Source organism: Micropterus salmoides, unplaced genomic scaffold (genome assembly GCF_014851395.1).
Source record: "Micropterus salmoides isolate LMB-PRFRI ecotype aquatic unplaced genomic scaffold, ASM1485139v1 Ms_hic_scaffold_14, whole genome shotgun sequence".
NCBI lineage: Eukaryota > Metazoa > Chordata > Actinopteri > Centrarchiformes > Centrarchidae > Micropterus > Micropterus salmoides.
This window is the reverse complement of record NW_024040485.1, coordinates 21,109,098-21,130,086: the sequence shown is the minus strand read 5'-3', so window position 1 is coordinate 21,130,086 and position 20,989 is coordinate 21,109,098. Positions and strand designations below refer to the sequence as shown.

The 20,989-nt window shown below is 40.7% G+C and overlaps 2 protein-coding genes across 4 annotated transcripts; one reads left to right on the top strand and one right to left on the bottom strand.

The window, feature by feature from the left end:
• Positions 1–1,618: 1,618 nt before the first annotated feature.
• LOC119902244 (angiopoietin-related protein 4-like) lies at positions 1,619–4,060 on the top strand (the record flags this gene model as incomplete). The annotated part of the gene is given in 4 exon segments (XM_038718300.1): positions 1,619–1,732; positions 1,933–2,028; positions 2,283–2,567; positions 2,677–4,060. Coding segments are annotated over 4 exon segments (680 nt in total), but the record flags the coding sequence as incomplete, so codon positions are not given.
• Positions 4,061–5,407: 1,347 nt separating this feature from the next.
• LOC119902242 (dipeptidyl peptidase 9-like) lies at positions 5,408–20,688 on the bottom strand. Of its 3 annotated transcripts, none has more exons than XM_038718297.1 (21): positions 20,538–20,688; positions 19,125–19,208; positions 18,302–18,540; positions 17,957–18,069; positions 16,453–16,626; positions 14,385–14,556; positions 14,108–14,218; positions 13,897–14,025; positions 13,746–13,807; positions 13,558–13,658; positions 13,177–13,354; positions 12,884–13,043; positions 12,683–12,762; positions 10,660–10,812; positions 9,728–9,863; positions 8,891–9,036; positions 8,634–8,780; positions 8,368–8,520; positions 7,630–7,772; positions 6,875–6,986; positions 5,408–6,526 (listed from the first exon to the last, which is right to left on the bottom strand). In XM_038718297.1, the coding sequence occupies exons 2-21, from the start codon at positions 19,178–19,180 to the stop codon at positions 6,434–6,436; spliced, it is 2,658 nt and encodes an 885-aa protein (XP_038574225.1). In that variant the 5' UTR covers positions 19,181–19,208; positions 20,538–20,688; the 3' UTR covers positions 5,408–6,433. The 3 variants fall into 3 exon arrangements, with proteins under 3 accessions (XP_038574225.1, XP_038574226.1, XP_038574227.1); XM_038718298.1 differs by having other exon boundaries at positions 14,385–14,553; XM_038718299.1 differs by having other exon boundaries at positions 19,163–19,208; positions 20,538–20,650.
• Positions 20,689–20,989: the final 301 nt, after the last annotated feature.

Below are 20,989 nucleotides of genomic sequence, written 5' to 3'. Positions count from 1 at the left end.
CTGTTTCCGATTGCCACAGAAGTAGGTGAAAGGTGAACACCAGTCAGCCAGTACAAATCACAATAACACCTCAGAGCTCTGACATCAGCAGGATTTGTGGAATAAGGAAAAAAGAGACAAGTTTGTCTGGCAAGGTTTCAACTGGGGGAAAGTTCGCTGGTCTCTGAGAGCATTCAGTCAGGGTCACACAGCTCAACGGGATTACTCACTGATCATTTCTGTTGTTGGAGGGGGTAGAGAGGGGAACCTGGAAAAGGCAAAGGGAGGCTTTGTGCAAATCTAGCATGCAGGGTTCCTCAGATTACTGTCCTTGTGCCTGAGCCAAGAAAAAAAACAGAGGGAAAATGGGAAAAGGCTGTCTATATTTATCTGTGAACTTTGTACAGATATCCCACCTCCCTTTTAAGACTTCCCACCTTTTTGTGTAAAACAAACATTTGTATATCCCTCAATAATGAGCAACCTTTCCCCTAGATCTGTCAAGGAGTCAGACATCCTTCCACCCCCTCCTCCTCCATCTCGTCTTCAGTCATCCTCACCTCTCCTCCCCCATCCCTACACACAAACCCCCCACCTCCCTCTCTTGCTTCTATCCCATTGTAAGGAATAAGAAGTGTGCCAAAGTTCAGGAGAACCCCTGACCACAAATAATAATAAAAAAACGAAAAGTTACATTTTATTGACATTTTTTAAATATATTTGATGTCAGGTGATGATGTCATTCATGGTAAAAAGGATTATTGAAGAGGCGCTGTTAGTCTTGTGCCTCATTAGGCACATGGCAGCTCCAGTTGGCTCCCCTGCTTTGTGTTACTGCCCCTGGCCCTTTACAAACACAGTCCCTATTCCCCCTTCAGCACCCTCTGATCACTCCTCAAGCATGCACCAGCCATGCACTGGCCATGCACCAGCCATGCACCCCTGCGTCACCGACTGGCTGTTGTGCACGTGAAGGAGGTGTGACGAGCCAGAGAGGAGGGGGATCTGGGACGGGGAGGAGGGGGCTGAGGAATGTAAAGGGTAGTAGTGTGTAACTCAATAGCCTGGAAGGGCAAGCAGCCGTAAAGAGGAAAATCTGCTTGGGAACTGGGAGAAAGGTCATATTTATAACAGAGAAAGAAGTTCTCACTCACCATCTCCCTCTTGTTAAGGCTAAGTCAAAGGCTTTATCGGGAACACATTTATATCTCCAGACTTGTTGATAAGCTCACTTGAAACGATAGTCATATTTGCAAACAGTCGGCTCTTGCAGCGCAGAGAAACCTTTCGCTGAGAGGTTCCCTAACTCTGAATGACCACTAATGGATGCTGGGTGGAGTAAACAAGCTCGGATTCACAAATGCCCCTTTTTAAAAAAGCATGCATGCCAAAATAGTATTTAAAATTGCTTCAAAACAAGAAACATTTTAAGACTTTGGCAGTGAGCCAGAAAACATTCAGTTTCAATTTTACAAACTGGTTTTACCTGTTTGTCACAATAACAATGCAAAGTTCCGGTGGGATGAAGATGATGCCAAAAATGTCTGTTAAATGTGTAATGTATAAATAGCAGTAACATTGTACAGAGCTGTTTGTCTCAACATTGTTGTTTTTTCCCCCCACTTTGTTCTTCTCCTAGAAATGGCATCAGATTGTCATGAGCTGTTTCTGAGAGGAGAGACCACCAGTGGGGTCTACACCATCAAGCCAATAAACGCAGAGCCCTTCAATGTCTTCTGTGAGATTTCAGCAGGTATGTGTAGTAAAATGTCTTCCCATTTTGTGCTTTGTGTCCTGCTTTGTGCAGGACGGCCAACAATTGCTAACTAACTATTTAGACAATCAGTGACTGACTGAAACAGAAAAATAGTTCAGTCTCCAAACTGCACAAGAAGCTGCTGTTATGGTTCATGCAATCTTTTCTGATCAACCATTTTCCGTCTTCCTGTCTAGAGGGTGGATGGACAGTGATCCAAAGGCGCCAAGATGGCTCAGTGGACTTTGATCAACTATGGCAGGCCTACGAGAACGGCTTTGGCAGCCTGAATGGTAAATGCTCTTTTGACTTTGATTTCACTCTCAGTAATTGCAAAACTGGACAGGACAAGAGCTAGCCGGCAAGTTGGCTAAGATCAGAGTAGTGCACATCGTATTACTGTCTTTTACTATCACTGCAGAGAGAAGGACCTGGCCTGCAAAAGCATCTTATCACTGACGAGCTTAAAATAGAACAAAGGCAAACGTTCCTCAGCTCTGGGTAGTTTTCTCACCATTTCTCTTCTTCTCTATGTCTTCTTCTCCAGGAGAGTTCTGGCTTGGTCTAGAAAAGATCCACTCCATTGCTAAAGATGGTGGCTACATCCTCAACATCAAGGTCTCCGACTGGAGTGATGATTTAGCGTCTCTCCGCCTCCCCTTCAGTCTGGGCGGCGAGGAAACCAAATACTCGCTCCAGATTCAGGAGACCGACGCTTTTAGCACCTTGGAGAGTTCTCTGGGGACTGACGCCACCTCCGGCTTGCCTTTTTCCACCCGTGACCAAGACAACGACCAGAAAAATGACACCAACTGTGCCAAGCACCTTTCAGGTACGTTTTAATTGGAAGTCACCTTGATAAGAAGCCTCAGTTTATTTTCCAAATTTGGGATAGAACTTGAAGGCAGCACCTAATCTGCTATTGTCCTTTCTCTTCCTAGGTGGCTGGTGGTTCAGTAATTGTGGACGCTCCAACTTAAATGGTAGATACTTCCAAAGCCCTCCTCCTAAGCAGCGGCACCAGAGGAAGCAGGGCATCTTTTGGAAGACCTGGAGGGGCCGCTATTACCCTCTGAAGTCCAGCGTGATGATGATCGCCCCTGCTGCAATTGAAAACAAGTCATAAACTATAAAAAGAGACTCAAAGAAAAAGTTGAGACAAAGAGAACGGGGGAGAAAGAAGTAGATTTTGGACTATTCTTTCTTTTTTTGGTACTCAGTTGATGAGGTAGAGTTTTCCATTTTCCCTGGTTGTTTCCCTGCGAGGAAAGAGAAGCCAGAAGACCTCACATTAAATGAGTTCCATGTTTCCACTGCAGTGTGCTCTGTGAGACAAGTAGATTCCTGCCCTGCACCTACAGCCACAGATGGAAAAATGGACAAAACTTAAACGTACAGTTGCAAATTTTTCACATGTTGTACCATTGCAGTTTATTCCTCCTGTTGGCATGAAGCAGGGGCCCCTAGTGAGGAGAGCATCACAGGGCGAGTCCCAGCTCATCACAGTGCTGTAAGCCACAAAGGATTTCCAACAAGTCGAGACTCATCACCAGACATGTGGTGTCAACTGTGTATGCGGGCTTTTGTTGAGTCTGAATGTGGTTTTGTAGCAGGTAAACAGCACTGTCAGCACAAAAACAGAAGAACTGCTCTTATTTTGTAAAGAACGCATGGAGGAGTGAAATGCAGGCAGATTAAGCAAGCTTTTTAAACCCAATGGTGTGGACCAAATGGTGACTTAATTAAAAAAAATCCTTTTCCACATGAACATGTTGAGATTAGTGTTGAAAAGCATTATGTAAAGTTATAAATCACTGTAAACTAGGATTACGATGCAGAAACTGATTTCGGAGAGCAGTTCATGAGGCACTGAAAACCATTTCAGCCTTTTGTACAATATATTTTCTGCCTGCAATTTTGAATCAAATTAATGTATGTATGTAATATTCTTCACTGACTTTCATTTCTCTGTGGAAGCTTTGATAAGTCATATTGACTTCTTTTAAGATGAGAGACATGGTTTTGTACATAGTGTATGAAGGAATGTCTGTTACTGATTTGTTGTGACACTATCTGTTATCCTCATGACTTGAGAGTTTTATTGTAGATGTTCCTTTTTCTTATTTAAATGCCGTAAAGTATCTATATATATATATATATATATACACACACACACACACACACACACACACATATATATTTCTGGTGCTGCCTGTTTGTAATTTATATTGTCTTTGTTGTATTTGCCAGTTGTAAAATAGTTTTTTTTAAGACAAAATAACCATTTTATGGGCATATTGAGTCAATAAAATTGATTTTAACTAATATTGCCTTTTGTCCATGTATTGTGTGCATAAGTCTGCAACAAATACAACTTATAGTATCCAAGCATAAAACACTAAACTGAAAACAATGCAAACAAATATTGTGAAAATCTGGTCACAACTACAGTCAAGAGATATAGATATACTTAAATACATACACAAGCTGTACTTTCATGATACATTTTATCATGCCAGATGTAAGCTAATTAGCCTGAAACGGAAAAATGCTGCTCCATTCAATGTGTTTGCCATTACTGGTGGAGAAAGTGTCCATTTTAGTTTAGTGTGTGGTTTAACTGAGAGGACATTTCAGAATGCTCATTGTTCACAGATGTTCACAGTTGTTTTTCGTGTATTCCATCAATTTAAAATTGACTGCATATTTAGATTTGTAAAATAACCCTGAATGAAACCAATGTAACCAAACCTGTCTGGCTAGAGATTTTCTTTGGAAATCACCTGCAGGACCAAACCCATACAGTAAATCTAAACCATCTCATTGCACCACACGTGGCAGATGTCTTATATCTTAGATTTTAGCAGCTTAATCACATTACGTGGAAGCAAACTTCAGGAGCTTCAAGGTGTCAGCTTGAATTTCTCATTGCACCACTTTCTAGTTCCTTGATGGGCTTACTGTTAATGTGCTTCATCCACAATGATCCTTCGAGCACTGACAAATGGTTCAGGATCAACCTCTGTAACAGCTGATCTGATAAGAGTGTGGTCTGACCTTTCCCTTCAGGGTGCCAGTACAGCCAATGAAAGTCAATGCCTGGCTGTCAACCAATAGGTGATTTAAAACTGTGGGGACTTGGTGCCTGGCTGCAATGTGGAGCATGGCAGGTGACTACCTCAACAAACCTTGTGTTAAAATCCTCAACACTGCAATGCTAGACACCTGCTTGGTGATGTTTCACACTGAGGCTGGGCAGTATTCCTCTGTACAGAATCCGTGATTTTAAATAAGGGTAGCAGATTGCATTATCACACCTCTGTGGCATTATCAGATCAAGGTTAGGCATCACTCACCGCCGAGGAGTACACCACTATTAAAATATTACCATGACAACTGTGCTGCCCACAGAGGAAGTGGCCAAAACGACCAACATCTGCTGATTCACTTGTGCAAGGTTTGGAGTGGTTGAAAGCCCTTGTTGTAGCAATATTGCGTTTTGGTCAGGTGCAGCTCTGATGTGAATAGGACATCAGGCGGAGTATAATGAAGTGTTAAAGTCGATTTTAATATGCAAAACACATTTGCACCTAACAGAGCAACACATGCTGCACCTGTGTAACATGCATTATTTGTAACTACTTGAATAAGACTACTGTAGTAAAACAGAGCTTGTGACTGATTCATACATTTATTCATTATCATGTACAAATTGTATTCTGGTGGTACAAAGCTGTTGTAAGACTCCAATGCTCACCCTCCTGTTGTCTTTATTGCAGTAAAAAAAGGAAATACCAGCATGATCAAGAGTCAAGAGGTACTTTGGCAAATATAAATTATGTTTGAAGAAGGCAAGCAGACATCTCGAGCAATGTAATGTGACGGGAGAAAATGGCGCAAAAATATCAATGAGCGGCTTCTGTCAGAACTCATTAAAAAAGAATAAAAAAAAACAACATAAAAATGTTTTATTTTAAACAACACACACTTAAAACAAGTGCACAGAGGAAGAGTCTCGGTTTTCTACCTTTCTTCATCGTTACACAGGCCGCAAGATGCACACTCCCTGTATGTATGGATTTTGCAATTCTGTGTTTGTGTGCTTGTGAGTGTCTGCGTACGAGATAAACTGTCTTTTAGATGTGTATATAGTGTTTGAGCTCATGTCTGCGAATATGTATATAGATTCCATTTCATATGTGTGAACTGTAACCCCATTCCTACCACTGACTCAAATGAATAAAACAGGTGGAGCAAGGGGGAAAACAACACGATAACATTTGGCAAAAACCATCATGGTTGCAGAGACGGGGAAGTGGGTGAGCGATGAGTCAATGTGACACAGCCTGCAAATATTCCTCCGTATGTCCTTGTCTTTGTTCAGCTTTCAGGGTGAGACACCAAATCTCTGTGCTCGTAAACCATAACCCAGACTGTACACCGGGGGGAGGGCATGGAGGAGACACAGCGAGCAAGTGAGTAACAGAACAAGCGAGCGAAAGTGGGAAGTATAATGGGGAAGTTACGTGACTAGTTCATAGGAGAGAGTGGCTAGTGGCTGCAGAGTGTCTGATAGTCTCTCGATGGGGGGAACGGATAGGGTGAGGAGGTCAGCGAGAGTAAAGATGAGCAGTGTACTGGAGGGGTCAAGGAAGACAGAGGGGGAACTAGACTTCACTTCTCCTCTGTTGTCTCATTTTAGAGGTATTGTTGTAGAAAGTGCAGCAGCATTATCTCGTAGTGCTCTCCAGACTCTGGGCAACGAATACTGTGTCGCTCGTTGGGGTATACCTGGAAAATTGAAATGGTGCAACCAAATTACACAGTGATGTGTATTACATGTGTATCCTGTAAAATCTGCTTTGGAAAGTGTCATTCTTAGTATACAATCCTGAATTTGGTTCATCTACTGTACTTTACTACCATTAAAGATTACGGTGGTCTAAGCCAATATACCTAACACATTTATTTGTTGGTTTGGTATATTTATGGAGAGCAGAAAGCATACTCGGGTACTTCACAGATCAACATTTATGCTGAAAACGTATGCAAATTTCATCAACCTAGTATAGAGAAATTTCATATCAAAACTTCAGAAAGATGTGTTACGTTGTGTGGAATAACGTTTGCAATGCTAACCTGAAGCTGGTAGGGCTTCCCAGCACGGATTATCTGTGACACTAGGAAATTGGTGTGGAAAAAGTGCACATTCTCATCTAGAAATCCATGGAGAATCAGCAAACGGTTGGGCCTGGAATGACAAGGATTACATGGTTTCAAAAACTATAGGCTTCCATTTATAAGACATACACTGCACTTCTTGAAATAACACATGTTGCCCAATAGTAAAGACTCCTGATTTCATTATGATTGGTACATGAAAATGTTCCTAAACACTGAAGCTGGACTTAGCCAGCCACCTCAAATCTTAAAAACGATGAAGCCCTAATTGTTTTTGATTTTCAAGTATCTGTGGAAGGATCTAACATGTACACTAAACATGAACAGACCTGAAAGTGCATTTAAAAAAAAATACTAGCTACACAGACATGGACACATTTTCTTAAAGCACTGCTTTCGATTCAAAATGTCATGATCACATTTTAGGTCAAGGATGACCCGAGACATAAATGTTTTAACAATGCCATCACCATGTCATAAAGTTTTTGGTTCATACACGAGATTGACTGAGGCATGACTTGACAGGAAACAGAAAAAGTACCCTGCAGCCATAATGCAACGCATACAAACATCTATCTGATTAGACGGCACATGCAGTATTGCTTTTAGGTGCAATAATATCTTAAAATTTAGAAGCTTCAAGCACTAAAATCAGAACTGCTAATTCAGGCAAACAGGCGTTATAGCGTGTTCAGATAAGTGTGTGTACTGACTCGCTGGGCAGCTTGTCCACGTGCAGCGCCACAGAGCCTTCCTCGTAGCCCTGCTGGTTGTTCTCAGGCACATCCATGTAACGCTCTGTGTAGCCGGTGTCGTAGGCCATCCACACAGTCACCGGGGCACCGGCAATAGCCAACTAGCAGGGAAGCACAATGTAGTCAGGTGAAAAAAGAATGTAAAATAAAGAATGAACTAGAATGGCAAGCAGTTATAATCGGGGTCCAAATATGGTACAGGAGCCAGGTGGTGGTTTTCTACAGTAGATTCTGACGTTATGGCTCAGTTGGCTAAAACTAACATTGTGTGATGGAGTACTGTCACTACAGTTGAGTATGCTCTCTGACTGCCATGCCAACGAGCCTGGCTCTTTCCCCAACACACTGGTACACAAAATTAAACTCACAATCCCTCTCGCCCACCAGGAAATATCTGCAAATCTCCTAACTGAATGAAGGCTACATCAGCCAGTACATTGTACAACACCGACACCATGTGGATGTAAGGAGAAACTACATCACAAGTTTAGTTTTGAGACTCAATACTTCAGGAATTCAGAAATGAATTCTGTTTAAGGTGGACTACATTAGTGACACTAGATATAAACTATGTAATATTTAATTATTTCAAAAAGAGGCAGAAGAGAATGCTAACTGTTAGAAAGCGAGTGCATGGTTAAAGGGTTAAAATAAAAAGGATAAAAGAAGTGCTGAAGTACTAAAAAGCCTCCTAACCTTGAAGACATTGGGTCGCTGGATGAGGCCCATGAGAGAGAGGAAACCGCCATAGGACCAGCCGTGAATAGCAACACGGCTCAGGTCCACAAAGTTGAACTTCTCCGCCACGTACTGCAGCCCCTCCACCTGGTCTTCAATCTCCACCTGACCCTGAGACAAAGGCAAATTAAAGTCTTTTTTAACCTGGCAATTGGAGATCTTTTTATGGTTACCTTACAAGACTGTTTAAATGCGCATACTGAATTGATCTTATCTTACTTTACCATTTTGTTTTTCAGCGCTCCTTCAAATTCAAGGCCCCTCTGACAGGAACCCCTCCCATCAATGACAACCACAGCATACCCTAGAGAGGCCAGCGTGTTCAGACGGAGGTACTTCATCCCCTTGAAGGAGTTGTTCACCAGCTGCACCTAAATACACATACAGATGCAGATTGTGGTCCTAAATGGCTTTTTTTGTCTTAATTTACACAGTAAAACAGGTTCAAAGTACCACTAACACAGAAATAAGATCCACAAACCTGCGGGCCTCCATACACAAAGAGAACAGTTGGGTGTTTCCTGCCTGGCTGCAGGTTATGAGGTTTATATACCATCCCATAAAGCTGGAAGCCTGACTTTCCTGGAAAGTCAAAAATCTCAGGCGGACTATAATCTCCTGGGCAACCTGGAAGACATATTAACACACGCAGTCATTATGTAGCAAGATCCAAATCTATCATGGATTGTAGGTCAACTCCTAGTGAAACCTGACCAAAATAAAAGGGTCTGCAAAACAATACATGAAAGCACACAAATTGTACAGCGGATTCAATTAAGTGCATTCAAAAAAAAAAATAAGTACTAGTTTTGCACAGCCCAAATTATTTATTTGGCATTAGATTGTGATGCATTTTCTTGTGAAAAGTAAATGACACACTGGAACTGGGGGGTTCATCTGTGTTAGGGTGGTAATTGCAGAAACACATGTAAAGACTCAACAAGACAGTAAAGACTTGCCTTCTCACTAGTGGTACATTGTAATGAATCGTAACGACAATCAACTCGAACACAAAGCGCTCACCATGAATCTATTAGCATATTATCCAATTGCAGTCAGGATCGTCTGGAGGACGCCACTGTAGATCAAACTGACTGTCCTTGATCTAATCAAAGCCAGACCTCAACTTTCCCCCACAGACTCGACTCTATTGATTGTTCCAAAAATAAAACCACAGATATTTGGTCAACCTTTACATTTGGCCGGACTACTCTCAAAGAAAAGCTGAGCGAGCCCAATCATGTCAATAAAAACTCTGCACATTGAATCATTAAGAGAACTATTGTATGGCTGGTTGGTTACATTGCATCCCGTTTACCTGGTGATTCCATCATGCTGGCCCAAAACTCAGGTACCATGTGTAGTGGGTCACCTTCTGAGCTGGTCAGTTTGTAGACGTGAACACACGGAGGCGTACTCACGTTACTGTAGTGGCTGACGAAAAAGTCAAAGTTCTGCAGAGTGACAGTGGGAGAGATGTGAGTATATTAAGAAAATATAAATAATTATATACAAAATAAGACAGGGAAGCTGTATAACAAACAGAAAATTTAGGAAAGTTAGGAACAGAAAGGCAGAGGGATGCAATTGCAATTCTACACCACATACTACAAATATCTGTGTGGTAAAGCCCAACATGTCAGTGTAAAACACCGATGACAGACAGAGAACATTTATCCCATATACTGCAGATTATCAACCAATCACTGGCTTTGGGAGCTTTCCTCAAGTTTCCAAGGTGCTTTAACTTTTATTATTCTTAAGCAGCTAATCTCTCTGATCTGCTAAAAACTATTCCAAATCTTCTGTTTGCTGCACTCACACTAAACCACAATCTGCACCTTACCCCAATAGTCAGATAAAAGTCCTTTGTTCTGATCTTTTCTATTTTAGGTCACAATATTTGCATATAACCTTTTAATTCACATTTGACAATTAAAATGTGTCACTGATGTGAGAAAATATACACTCTGCCTCACTTTTTGAACCATGCTGTGGGAAAATATTTCTACCATTACCATTTCCTTTACTAAAGCATTAACTTTATTTATACAATATATTATAAATATTACTGTCACTACCCACCAAAAAAAGGTATTAAAGGAATATTTGTAAGCAACATTGTTTGTTGGATGAGCTATTTATCCATCTATGGATAGATAAACAGCTGGATGAGAGATTAAATGAATGGACAAATGAAATGTGCATGTGTGTATTTGGATGAGTAGGTGAACAAATGACTGGCTTTACCTGACTAACAGAGCAGCTATGAGAGAAGCCAGGCTTGGTTAGTCTGACCACGTCTCCAGGTGATTCACAGCTGACCACATAGAGGTGGTGCTCCAGAGGAGTGTCTCTAGTGCCCTGGAAGTACACCAACTTTGATGACTCGTTCACCCAGATCTAGCAAGAGAGAGAAAACAGAAACAGGAAAAGGAAATGAAAAGACTATGGCAGCGAGGGCCAGGCGTGACACTGTAAACATGACTATGTAACTATGTAAAAACTGATTTCTTAAATTCTGTATTATGTTTAAAGAAAAAGCTGACTTCTAGTCTTGGGTATGTTTTAATATAAAAGTAGCAGCATTCTAATGGAAAAACAAAAACTGAAGTTCAGATTAAGCGTTCAATCACAAAGTATTAGGACTAACATTTCTTAGTCAGTAGTAAATAGTAAAGCTCAAGTCCCCCCATGTAGCTTCAGCTGTGAGATGAGATGTTAGTACACAAGTGCTCTTAAGATGTCGAGAGAGAGAGAGAATAAAAAATGACGATGTGTGCAATAAAACATCAGGATGGACGATGGCACCGGATAGAGGGGAGGGGGGGCGTGGCAAGGTAAGACGTGTTTTCCTCACATAGACTTCCCTTGGTAAAAACATGGTAATATATTACAAGTGACGGACAAGGTGGATTTGTTTTTACAAGCATGAACCAGGTAAAGAAACACAAGTGTAGATGTCATTCGTTACCATGTTGTTTCGATAGTATGATGGGTTACATCTTTAACAAGCTGGCATGCAGACACCTGCTGGTGTGAAAATGAATCGTGGGGGGAAAAATCCGGAATATGGAATGTGCCTTGAGGTAGATATACCTTTAAGTTGTATTCTATTATTAATAGGGGTGTGATGACATCTCACGGCACAAGATCAAGATTAAATTGTGACGAGATTTCTCGTCAGGTAAAAAGCTATCTCACGAGGCCCATGCAAGTGACATTTTTCACACCTTGTCATGCCACACATTAATTTTCTCACGCAGAGAAATACAAATGTATAATTGATAAGACTCACGGAGCTCAACTCTGCCTGGCTGATGCCACACTGGAGTACATCTTGATATTAATCAACCACACTGCTCGCGCTGTGAGTCCAGGTGGCTGTGACGAGTGGTGTAACTGGTAGTTTTCGCAACTAAAGCACAGCCTGCTCAGTTTGGGACTTCTGAGTTGCACTTTATTAGAGCTGCTGAAGTTAACATGTGTGTGGATTTGTGGTGAGATTTCTGCCTGATCAGTGTTACTTTCAGTTTCACATGCAGCATGCAATCCCAAACTGTGTCGGTCAAACGATCTGAAGGGGATAACTTTACTACCAGTGGATCAACTGCACTGCACTATATTCTGTTACAGTTAGGCTATAGATTGAATTGTCACCTGCAACGTGAATTATGTGTTTTTCTTTACATAAATAAATTTAAAAAAAACATTCAATTAAATTTATCAGAATGCATGAAATAAAGTGTTTAATAAAATTCTTATATAATTTAGCATTAAAGTTTTTTTTTGTTTTTTTTAAATAGTGTTAATATCTCGTCTCGTCTTGTGAACCCAATCTCGAATCTCATCTTATCTGTTAAGTGTTTCGTCACACCCCTAATTATTAAAAAATTGTAATAATAATTATTCCATTATTTAATATAAAACTTGATTCCATCTAAACCCTAATCCCAAACATAACCGTGCTGCTGTGTGAGGCACAGTACTGCCCTCACTACCTAATGGCCATTGAAACCTGATATGTGATTTGCTTCCCCCTATTTATTTTTCATAAGTTTTGACAGGTGGATAGCAGTCTCGACTCTTACACTTTATACCTTTAACCTGGTGTCTTTCAGACAAATCTTTCAAAGTCAATGAGTTCAGAGTACAGGGCAAAAATGACAACAAATATGTCACTGTCCAAATATTTTCTGAGTGCACTTTAAACACCTGCATGTCTTTTATAGGTGTGAATTTATATATTCCACACTGACTGACTTTGTCTGACCTTGGAACCATGTCTTGCTAGCACTTCCCATTCTCCACTGGTCAATGTAACCTCCTCCTTGATTGCACATTTGAAGTCTCCTGCAGAAAACAGAATCAACATGGTTTTTGACGTACTGAACACTCTGATGTAAATCCTGATTACATGATTATTTGATAGGATCGTTTCAAATAAACGCAGAAAGCTCTCCTTGTCTCTCACCCTCTATGTGTTGGTAGTCCTCTGTCCAATGGTAGCAGCCAGGTTGTAACAACGATGTGATTTTGTACAGATGGCTGAAACCTGTTTTAGACTCATTCACCCAAATGAAAGTAAACTCATCTTCTGTCGTTTGAATAAACGGATAGAATATATCATGAACCTGTGGAAAGAGAAGAACAGTCATTTACTGAATCTTTATAGCAGAAAACCTTACAACAATTCATTAATAAGAAACAGGACCGATATTAGTTTTAAAAAGGTAAACTAAGAGTGTACAATATGAAAAGACCTACATTAATCCAGACGTCTGTGGTCTCTTCATAGATTATGTATGGCTGTGTGTTATTGGGCACAGCCTCCAGACTCTTCTGCCTCTGAGCTGGGTCATCTGTGACAGGGATGAAGAGGGCTGGAGGCAGCAGGACCAGCTGAAGTTTTCTCTGACTGCGGTCCAGAAGCACTGCCCAGCCACTAGGGAGGCACAGAGCAGATAAATCTTAAAAGACTCCTTACTGCGGCAGGACTAGTTTATTATGGAAACATCTGCTACATTAGAAAAAAAAATCATTAACATAACACTAAAGAGAAAATTATCTGTGTCCACATGTATCATATGGTGGTTTATCTTGAGAATGACAGCATCATTGACTCCACACTCCACTCCAAACACTCACTATTTGCCGTCACTCGTCCATCCTACTCGGGCAATATATTCTGTCCCAGGAAACAAAGAGGTGAAGGGGACAGCCAGTTCTTTATCTTGCGTGCTGACAATCTGTAAGTACAATCATACAAAAACATATGGAACACTGAATTATCATTTTGGAGAAGAAAAGACAAGGAAAGATAGTGAAAGACTCACTCTTCCTTGATGGTCCGTCTTAATCTCTGCCAATTTGAGGGTAGCCTGGGGATTTTTGCTACCTGTAAATAAAGAAGTAAGGATAATGTAAAATGATAGGAAAAGGCCAAAGAAACAATTCACTGGGGCTACAGTATAGGGCTACACTGACCTGTGCGGGGATATCTGTACGCATCTGCTTTGCGCTCTTCCAGTGCCGGAGATGGAACATGAATAATCTCTACTTCCGTCTCATCCACCTCTTCATACAGCAGGTACACTGTTTTACCTCCACTAGGGTCTGACAGGGGGAGAAATGTATTTAAATTGAGGAAAGTACTCTTAAAGTATGTGAATGAGTATTTAAGCCACTAATTGCTGACCTTCCACTGCTGAGGGACCCCACCAGTAGCCAGTGAAACGGTCAAACTCTTCCTGGATGACAAACGTTGCTACACCTGCAGACTTAGGGTCCTCCTTAACACTATCCACACCTGCAAAAAATAAATAAATTAGGAATAAAAACTTACATTCATGTAATGTTACTGGTCCATTACATACAAATGATCTAATACTGTAAATTTTTGTCTCAAAAGAATATGGCATGTTAAAATCAAAACACCAACCAAACAACTTAAATAAAACCCAGAGCCTTCAAACCTCTGTGGCAGTAAGTGAGTCTCCTCTCCTCGCCAGTCTTAATGTGGGCTATCCACAGGTCGTTATTGTTGATGAAGGCTATGAAGTCAGGGTCTCCAGGGCAGATCTTGGGGTCCATGCGGGTCCCTGAACACTGGGTCTTGATCTCCACTGGCTTTACAGGAACAGACTGCTAAAACCACCATTCACATACATATACACATACATTCAGTCAAAGGCAAACAGCAGAGTGACTTTTGGATGCAAAAACTTAAGAGAGACCAATTTGATGCATTCTCTCAAATGAACACATTTCACAGACATGGAAAGGTACAATGAGCAGCATTTATTACTTGTGGTTCCTAGAGTCTCCAAAAGTAGACTAGGAGCCAGAGCGTTCAGCTATCAAGCTCCTCTCCTGTGGAACCAGGTTCCAGTTTGGGTTCAGGAGGCAGACACCATCTCCACATTTAAGAGTAGGCTTAAGACTTTCCTCTTTGATAAAGCTTATAGTTAGGGCTGGCTCAGGTTAGTCCTGAACCATCCCTTAGTTATGCTGCTATAGGCCTAGACTGCCGGGGGATTTCCCATGATGCACTGAGCTCCTCTCTCCTCTACTTTCTCTCCCTCTGTATGCAACCTTATCCCATTATTGCATGTTACTAACACAACTTCTCCCCTTTCTGGTAGTCTTGTGCTTTCTCGTCTCTCTCCTCTCTCCTATCACTTCCTGCAGGTTTTCTGGCTCTGGAGCTGTGGAGTCTGGAGCTGTGGCTGCGGGTCACCTGCTGCCCCGTGTTCCTGCTCGACACCCTCTGCTGCAACGACTATTTTTGCTAGTCTTATTGTTATTATTGTTATTATAATCATTAACATTACGATGGTTACCATTAACACTATTATAAATATCTGTACCATTTTTCATTTAGTCTATAGCAACATCACCTTCACTGTCTGTACCTCTGTGTGTATATTGTGTAGGCTGCCTCCCTCCCCTCTCTCTCTCTCCTTACATCTCTCTCTCCTTACATCTCTCTCTCTCTCTCCTTACATCTCTCTCTCTCTCTCTCTCACCCCAACCGGTCGAGACAGATGGCCGCCCACCCTGAGCCATGGTTCTGCTCGAGGTTTCTGCCTCTTAAAAGGAAGTTTTTCCTTGCCTCTGTTGCCTAGTGCTTGCTCTTGGTGGGAACTGTTGGGCTTCTGTAAATAACATCACAGAGTACGGTCTAGACCTGCTCTTTTATGAAAAGCGCTGTGAGATAACTGTTGTTGTGATTTGGCGCTATATAAATAAAATTGAATTGAATTGAGCACAGCGAGTTGCACCTTGATCGAAAAAGAGTCACAACAGCTGTCTTCTCATGTTTTGAAATAATAGTTGTTTTTGTTCAAATAAAAAGGAACTACCATTGAATTAGCTCAGTCACTTTTCAAATAATCAAGATTAATCATGTTCTTGCATTTTCCGATACTCATCAACTCCTCCAATCTGTTTTCTCCAAACTAACTTTATAAGTTTGCAAAATAAATTTTAGCTGCCCAATCTGTACCTCAAACACTATGAGACAGGACTTTAAAGTAGCTTATCAAAGTTACTAAAGGCACAAACAGCAATGTGCAAATACAGTGCAAAGGTGGTCATATTTGTAAATGCACCTCTCATAAAATAAAGGCAACACTCAAAACAGTATCCCAGCTGACAACACCACCTGCTACACAGACTAGAAGTTCAAACATTCCCACAAAACATATTCTGTATTCTGCATCTCTGTGACAGCCGTAAAAAAGCACTACATCGTGGGTTTCTTCGAGCCAGAATTTATAGCAGAGCTGTCATTTGCATCCAAATGCAAATGCACAGAGATCAACAACTTGATGTAAAGAGCAAAAAATCTGAAGCCCTGACCAACAGAAAAAGTAAGTCTATTAATGATCTTTCCTATGTCCCATCCGTTACATTAGATTGTGAGCATGGTGCCACAAGCATATTTGAAATGCATGTACCAAAACATTTAGATTAACACTCAACAACTAGACAACTCGTTTAAGAATTCCATACGGAAGGAATAAAAAACAGTGTACTCACGATGAAGCCATTGTTGCCTCCGTCCTGACAGTAGAAGAGGCTATTGCTGGCCTGGAAAAGGAACAGGCCCGTCTGTGCGTGGTAGTCATAGGAGGTGATACCAAATGCTCCGAGACGTTTACGCTCTCTCAGCAACTCCTCCTCTCGAGAGTAGGCCCCCTGGTGCGGTGTAGCCTTAGAGAACCAACAGGAAATCAGACGTACAAATTCAGAATAAATGGAAGAGATTTTCTACACGCAAGTTTGCTCGGATGTATACGTTTTAATATAGGGCTGGGGCAATTCATTGACGTAATCAATTACAAAAATACATCGATTACCTGAAGAAATCTGCTTTAGACCATCTAAAGTTCGGGAGTATTTTAGACAGAACCCCAAACAACGTGGTAAATTTTCTCTGTAAGCACTTGTCAAGACGGGAGCAGGACGGCACTGCAAATCCTGGTGATTTTTGGCCCCACACAAGCACGATATACTACAATGATCAACACAAGGAACGTGTTTCTTTTTAGTAGGCACTTAAAATTTAATTTTTAAATGTTCATCGCCTCCATGTACTTAAATGGCCACGTATGAGTGATAAAATGGCTTAAACTAACGTGACAGTCTATTACAGTTAATTGTTTCAATTATTTTCTTTGCCCCACACTGACGCAGAAATACAGGGTTAGGGTTAGTAATTAACTAGCTCCAGTGATTAAATAAATCCATGTCATAATCATTTTAAGTTAAGTCAATTACTTCAGTAAAATGACAAATATGCATCTGACAAATATGGTCTGTTAATAACTGAAGAAGTCTCTCAGATGAGAGAGGAAACATTGACATTTTCGAGTAACTTTAACTAAGTCCATTTGCCCTTGATTTCAACCGTCCTTGAATAACTATAACCTGCATGACCTTCATTTCTGTTTTTATTATTAATTTAACACGTGTGTTTATGTGTCTCTTTTTCAGGAAGATTGAATAACATATTGAATTATTAATGAGAAGTTTTTGAAATTTATTTTGGATAACATAACTTTTATATTAATCGATTTTCAAAATAATCGTTAGGTGCCGGATATATTTAGAATAATCAACAAATCAGTCGTTAGATTAATCGACTAATCTAAAAAATAATTGTTAGATTCATCAAATAATTGTTAGGTGCAAATTTGTGTGTGCTAACATACACAGTATTATTACTGTTATCTGATAGATCCACATTCCCCTCAGATCAAATGAAAATGGTTGTACAGAACAAGCATTCCTCTCATACCATGATTGCTTAATCTTTCGAGTTTCATAACATGGTCTTCAGGTTGCTAAAAACAGCAACACTCTCACACCTTTAGGGAACAGCTGATCTCATGGTGAAACTCAAGAAAAGGTAACAGCCAAATAATTAAATGGTTCAGCTCAAAAACAACTAATGTCAGATGTGTTATTACTATGGTGAGACACATCACTCTGTGCTATTTGGGATTGGCACTGCACAAACAGAAAGAGAGGGGGAATTCACCTGGAAGTGATCCAACATCTGTTTCCATGATAACACTAAGAGGGCCTCTTTCCGGATCTTCTTGGGGATTTCTGAGTAGAGTAGTGAGTTCTCTCTGCTTCCGTAAGGCATTCCTGGTAAGCAAATATATAAAAAAACCTAAGGCAACTTCAGCAACAACAACAAACAACAGGGCTTGTGGTAACTGGATTAAGAGAATTTTAACATGGTGATTGTTTTAATATCATGAGGCAATCTTGATTGGATGATGAGGAAAACACGACGTACAAAAGGAGTGGTATACAGAAAATACAAATCATAAGCGGATGCATTTTGCGCGCCATCATCAAGCATCAATCAGCTTACCGAGGTAGTACAACCGGTGGGAATGGGGTCCATTCTCATCCTTCTTCTGCACAAACTGGAAGTCATGGGGAGCTTTGTTGGCGATCATACCCGAGTACTTCCTGCTACAGTGGATAATGTCACGGAGGCCCTCCCAAGAGTGTTTCTCCACAAAGAACTGAGATGGCACATCCTCCATCTCCACCACCTCTGTGCTGTCCGAAAGGCCGTCCACAGCCGTCATGCTCACGGTCACACACCTGGATGTTGACAATAGAAAGAACTGATAGGAGGTGCAGAAACCCAGACACACCTGTACTTGTGCATTCCTTTAATGCCATGTCTCCCAAACTTAGGGTCGGGACCCAGATTACCTAAACTAAAGTACAAGGACGAGTTTATAGATGCTTCAATGTGTAATATGTGGAGAAGTGCTGATGAATAAATGAATAAATTGAACAGCTATATCCAAACGAAACATTCGCTATATCTGGGAAAGTGCAAATATATATATATTTTTTGCAAAGAAGAATCCTTCAAGTCGTGTTGATTCAATTTGGTACAACATACTTGTGTGAATCTGGCTTTCCAACTCTAGCATATCTGAAAAAACTATTCATAAATACATTTTATAAACATGGTTTGTTTTGCACTTTATCTGTAGTAAATGTAGATGTATTTTTGTAAATTTGGGTCCCAAGGAGACACAAGATTTCTCTTTCAGTCTTGAGCTGAAAAAGTTTGGGAACCAGTGCTTTAAGGGAACTGGTTAAAAAGTTTATTCATCCATCTTCCGAAGCATCAAAGCAGTTCAATGAGATACAACATTAACCTTGTACTGTACCTTTTCCAGATACCTTCTTTATTGTCACAGAGTTTTACCTTCTTGACTCTATGCATTCACTGGTCAACAAGCCACACTCCAATCCTGTAACATTTGAACAAAAGTACAGTAGTAAGAAAGAGCAATCAAAATATCTAAATAGAAAAAAACATATATAACCATGGTGACACTACGGGGACAGCCAGGCATTGCCTGCACCAGTCTCCTTTGCTAACTGATAACTTACATTTTACTGTATATGTCAGTCCTCAGACAACAACACAATGATTGAAATGTACCTCAAGGAGAAGAGGAAAAACATAAATCCTTCATGAAGACTTAAGTATATTGACTCCTAAACATGTAGCCACATATTTTGAAACTGCAGACCAGAGTGACAACTGAGAATCATAATTCCTGTTCAATCTCTCACATTTTAGGCTTTGGCAAGATGAAAACAACTGCTGAAGGTGAAGTACAGTATATAGGGAATACCCCACATTCCTTCCTTTATCCATCTGTTTGGTAAGGGATTAGTATGAGGCAAACAGTAGTGGAAACAAATCATACACTTAGCAGCCTTTCTTATTGTGAGAAAGTTGTGGCAGGCCGGTCTGATACTGTGGTGAGGCACCTTTACTCTGTTTATAAGAAACACTGAGCTTACAACAAATACACCAACCAGGATAATACCTCAGAGTGAATCACCAGAGTCAGTTAAACACGGTAACCTGGCACCTGCTAGGGAGATCTGTGCGAGGTGGAAGTGTATTTCTAAATAGATATTAGCCAAAATGTAGATCTGACTGTGCCTGTACAGGAGGCGGGTCTATACTACTCGCATGTATTCTGTAAAAAAAACTTCAGTTAACATCAAACTTTAACTTAACGTGGCTTCCGTGGTATTATGAAAAATATGTAAAAACAGAAAGAATTACACTGCAACATTTGAAAAGGACCTATTCGTCTAAACAGCAGTTAATGCAAGCTCATTTTAAAAGTGGGGAACTGGTCGGGTGAAATAGAAAGATACCGGTAACGTTAATGTTAACAGTTCGCTAGCCTACAATAGAGCTTTGTTCTCGGATTTCAACTAACGTTACTCAGTGACACGGGGAAAACACCGGCAAATTAATTTCATGTTAACGTTAACATTTCAAACGGCACTAACGTTAGTGACATTTGGCAGTGAATGACGAAACCCCAAGCTGTGGGAAAGTGACCGTTATCAAACCGTGTCATTTAAAAAATCTTGCTTTGCTACAATTTGATATGACAGCTCTCTTCTGTCATTTTCGCTTTGAAGCTAACTAACGCTAGCTAGCTAGCTAGGCGCAAGCTAGCCGCTAGCTAGCGGCTGCTGGTATTTCTGTAAAAACAGACGCTTAGACGACCGTCCCTCAGAAACAAGTTGAAATTAAAGGGAATACTTACCAATCTGGCCAAATGTTTCTTTAACCAAGTTCAACACTTTATTAGCTCGGTCTCAGTAAACGGATTGTGCTACTGCTAAAGGTTGTATCCATGGCCCAGAGTGGCCACACAAAATGCAGCTGGCTTTCTCATCGGAAGAGGAGGAACCTTAGTCCTGGCGGTGTACACTCCGGTAGTTTTTTAGGGCCGCACTGCCGCTCTGGGGAGGGGTCAGTGTTGCCGAAGACTACAGAAGTTTAGTTATTTGGGGTTGCAGGACGGGACTCCCGTTCTTTTATATTAACCCTTTCTCATGCACTTCACACAGACTTGTGCCGTTTTCTGGCAACTGTTTGACATGTAAAACTCAAAAACAAAAGGAGACTCACGTTACAGTATTTTCTAAAAACTGCAATGTGTTTAATCTACTTACGTATCTGAACCACACTTATTTAACATGTTCTTTGTAAAAC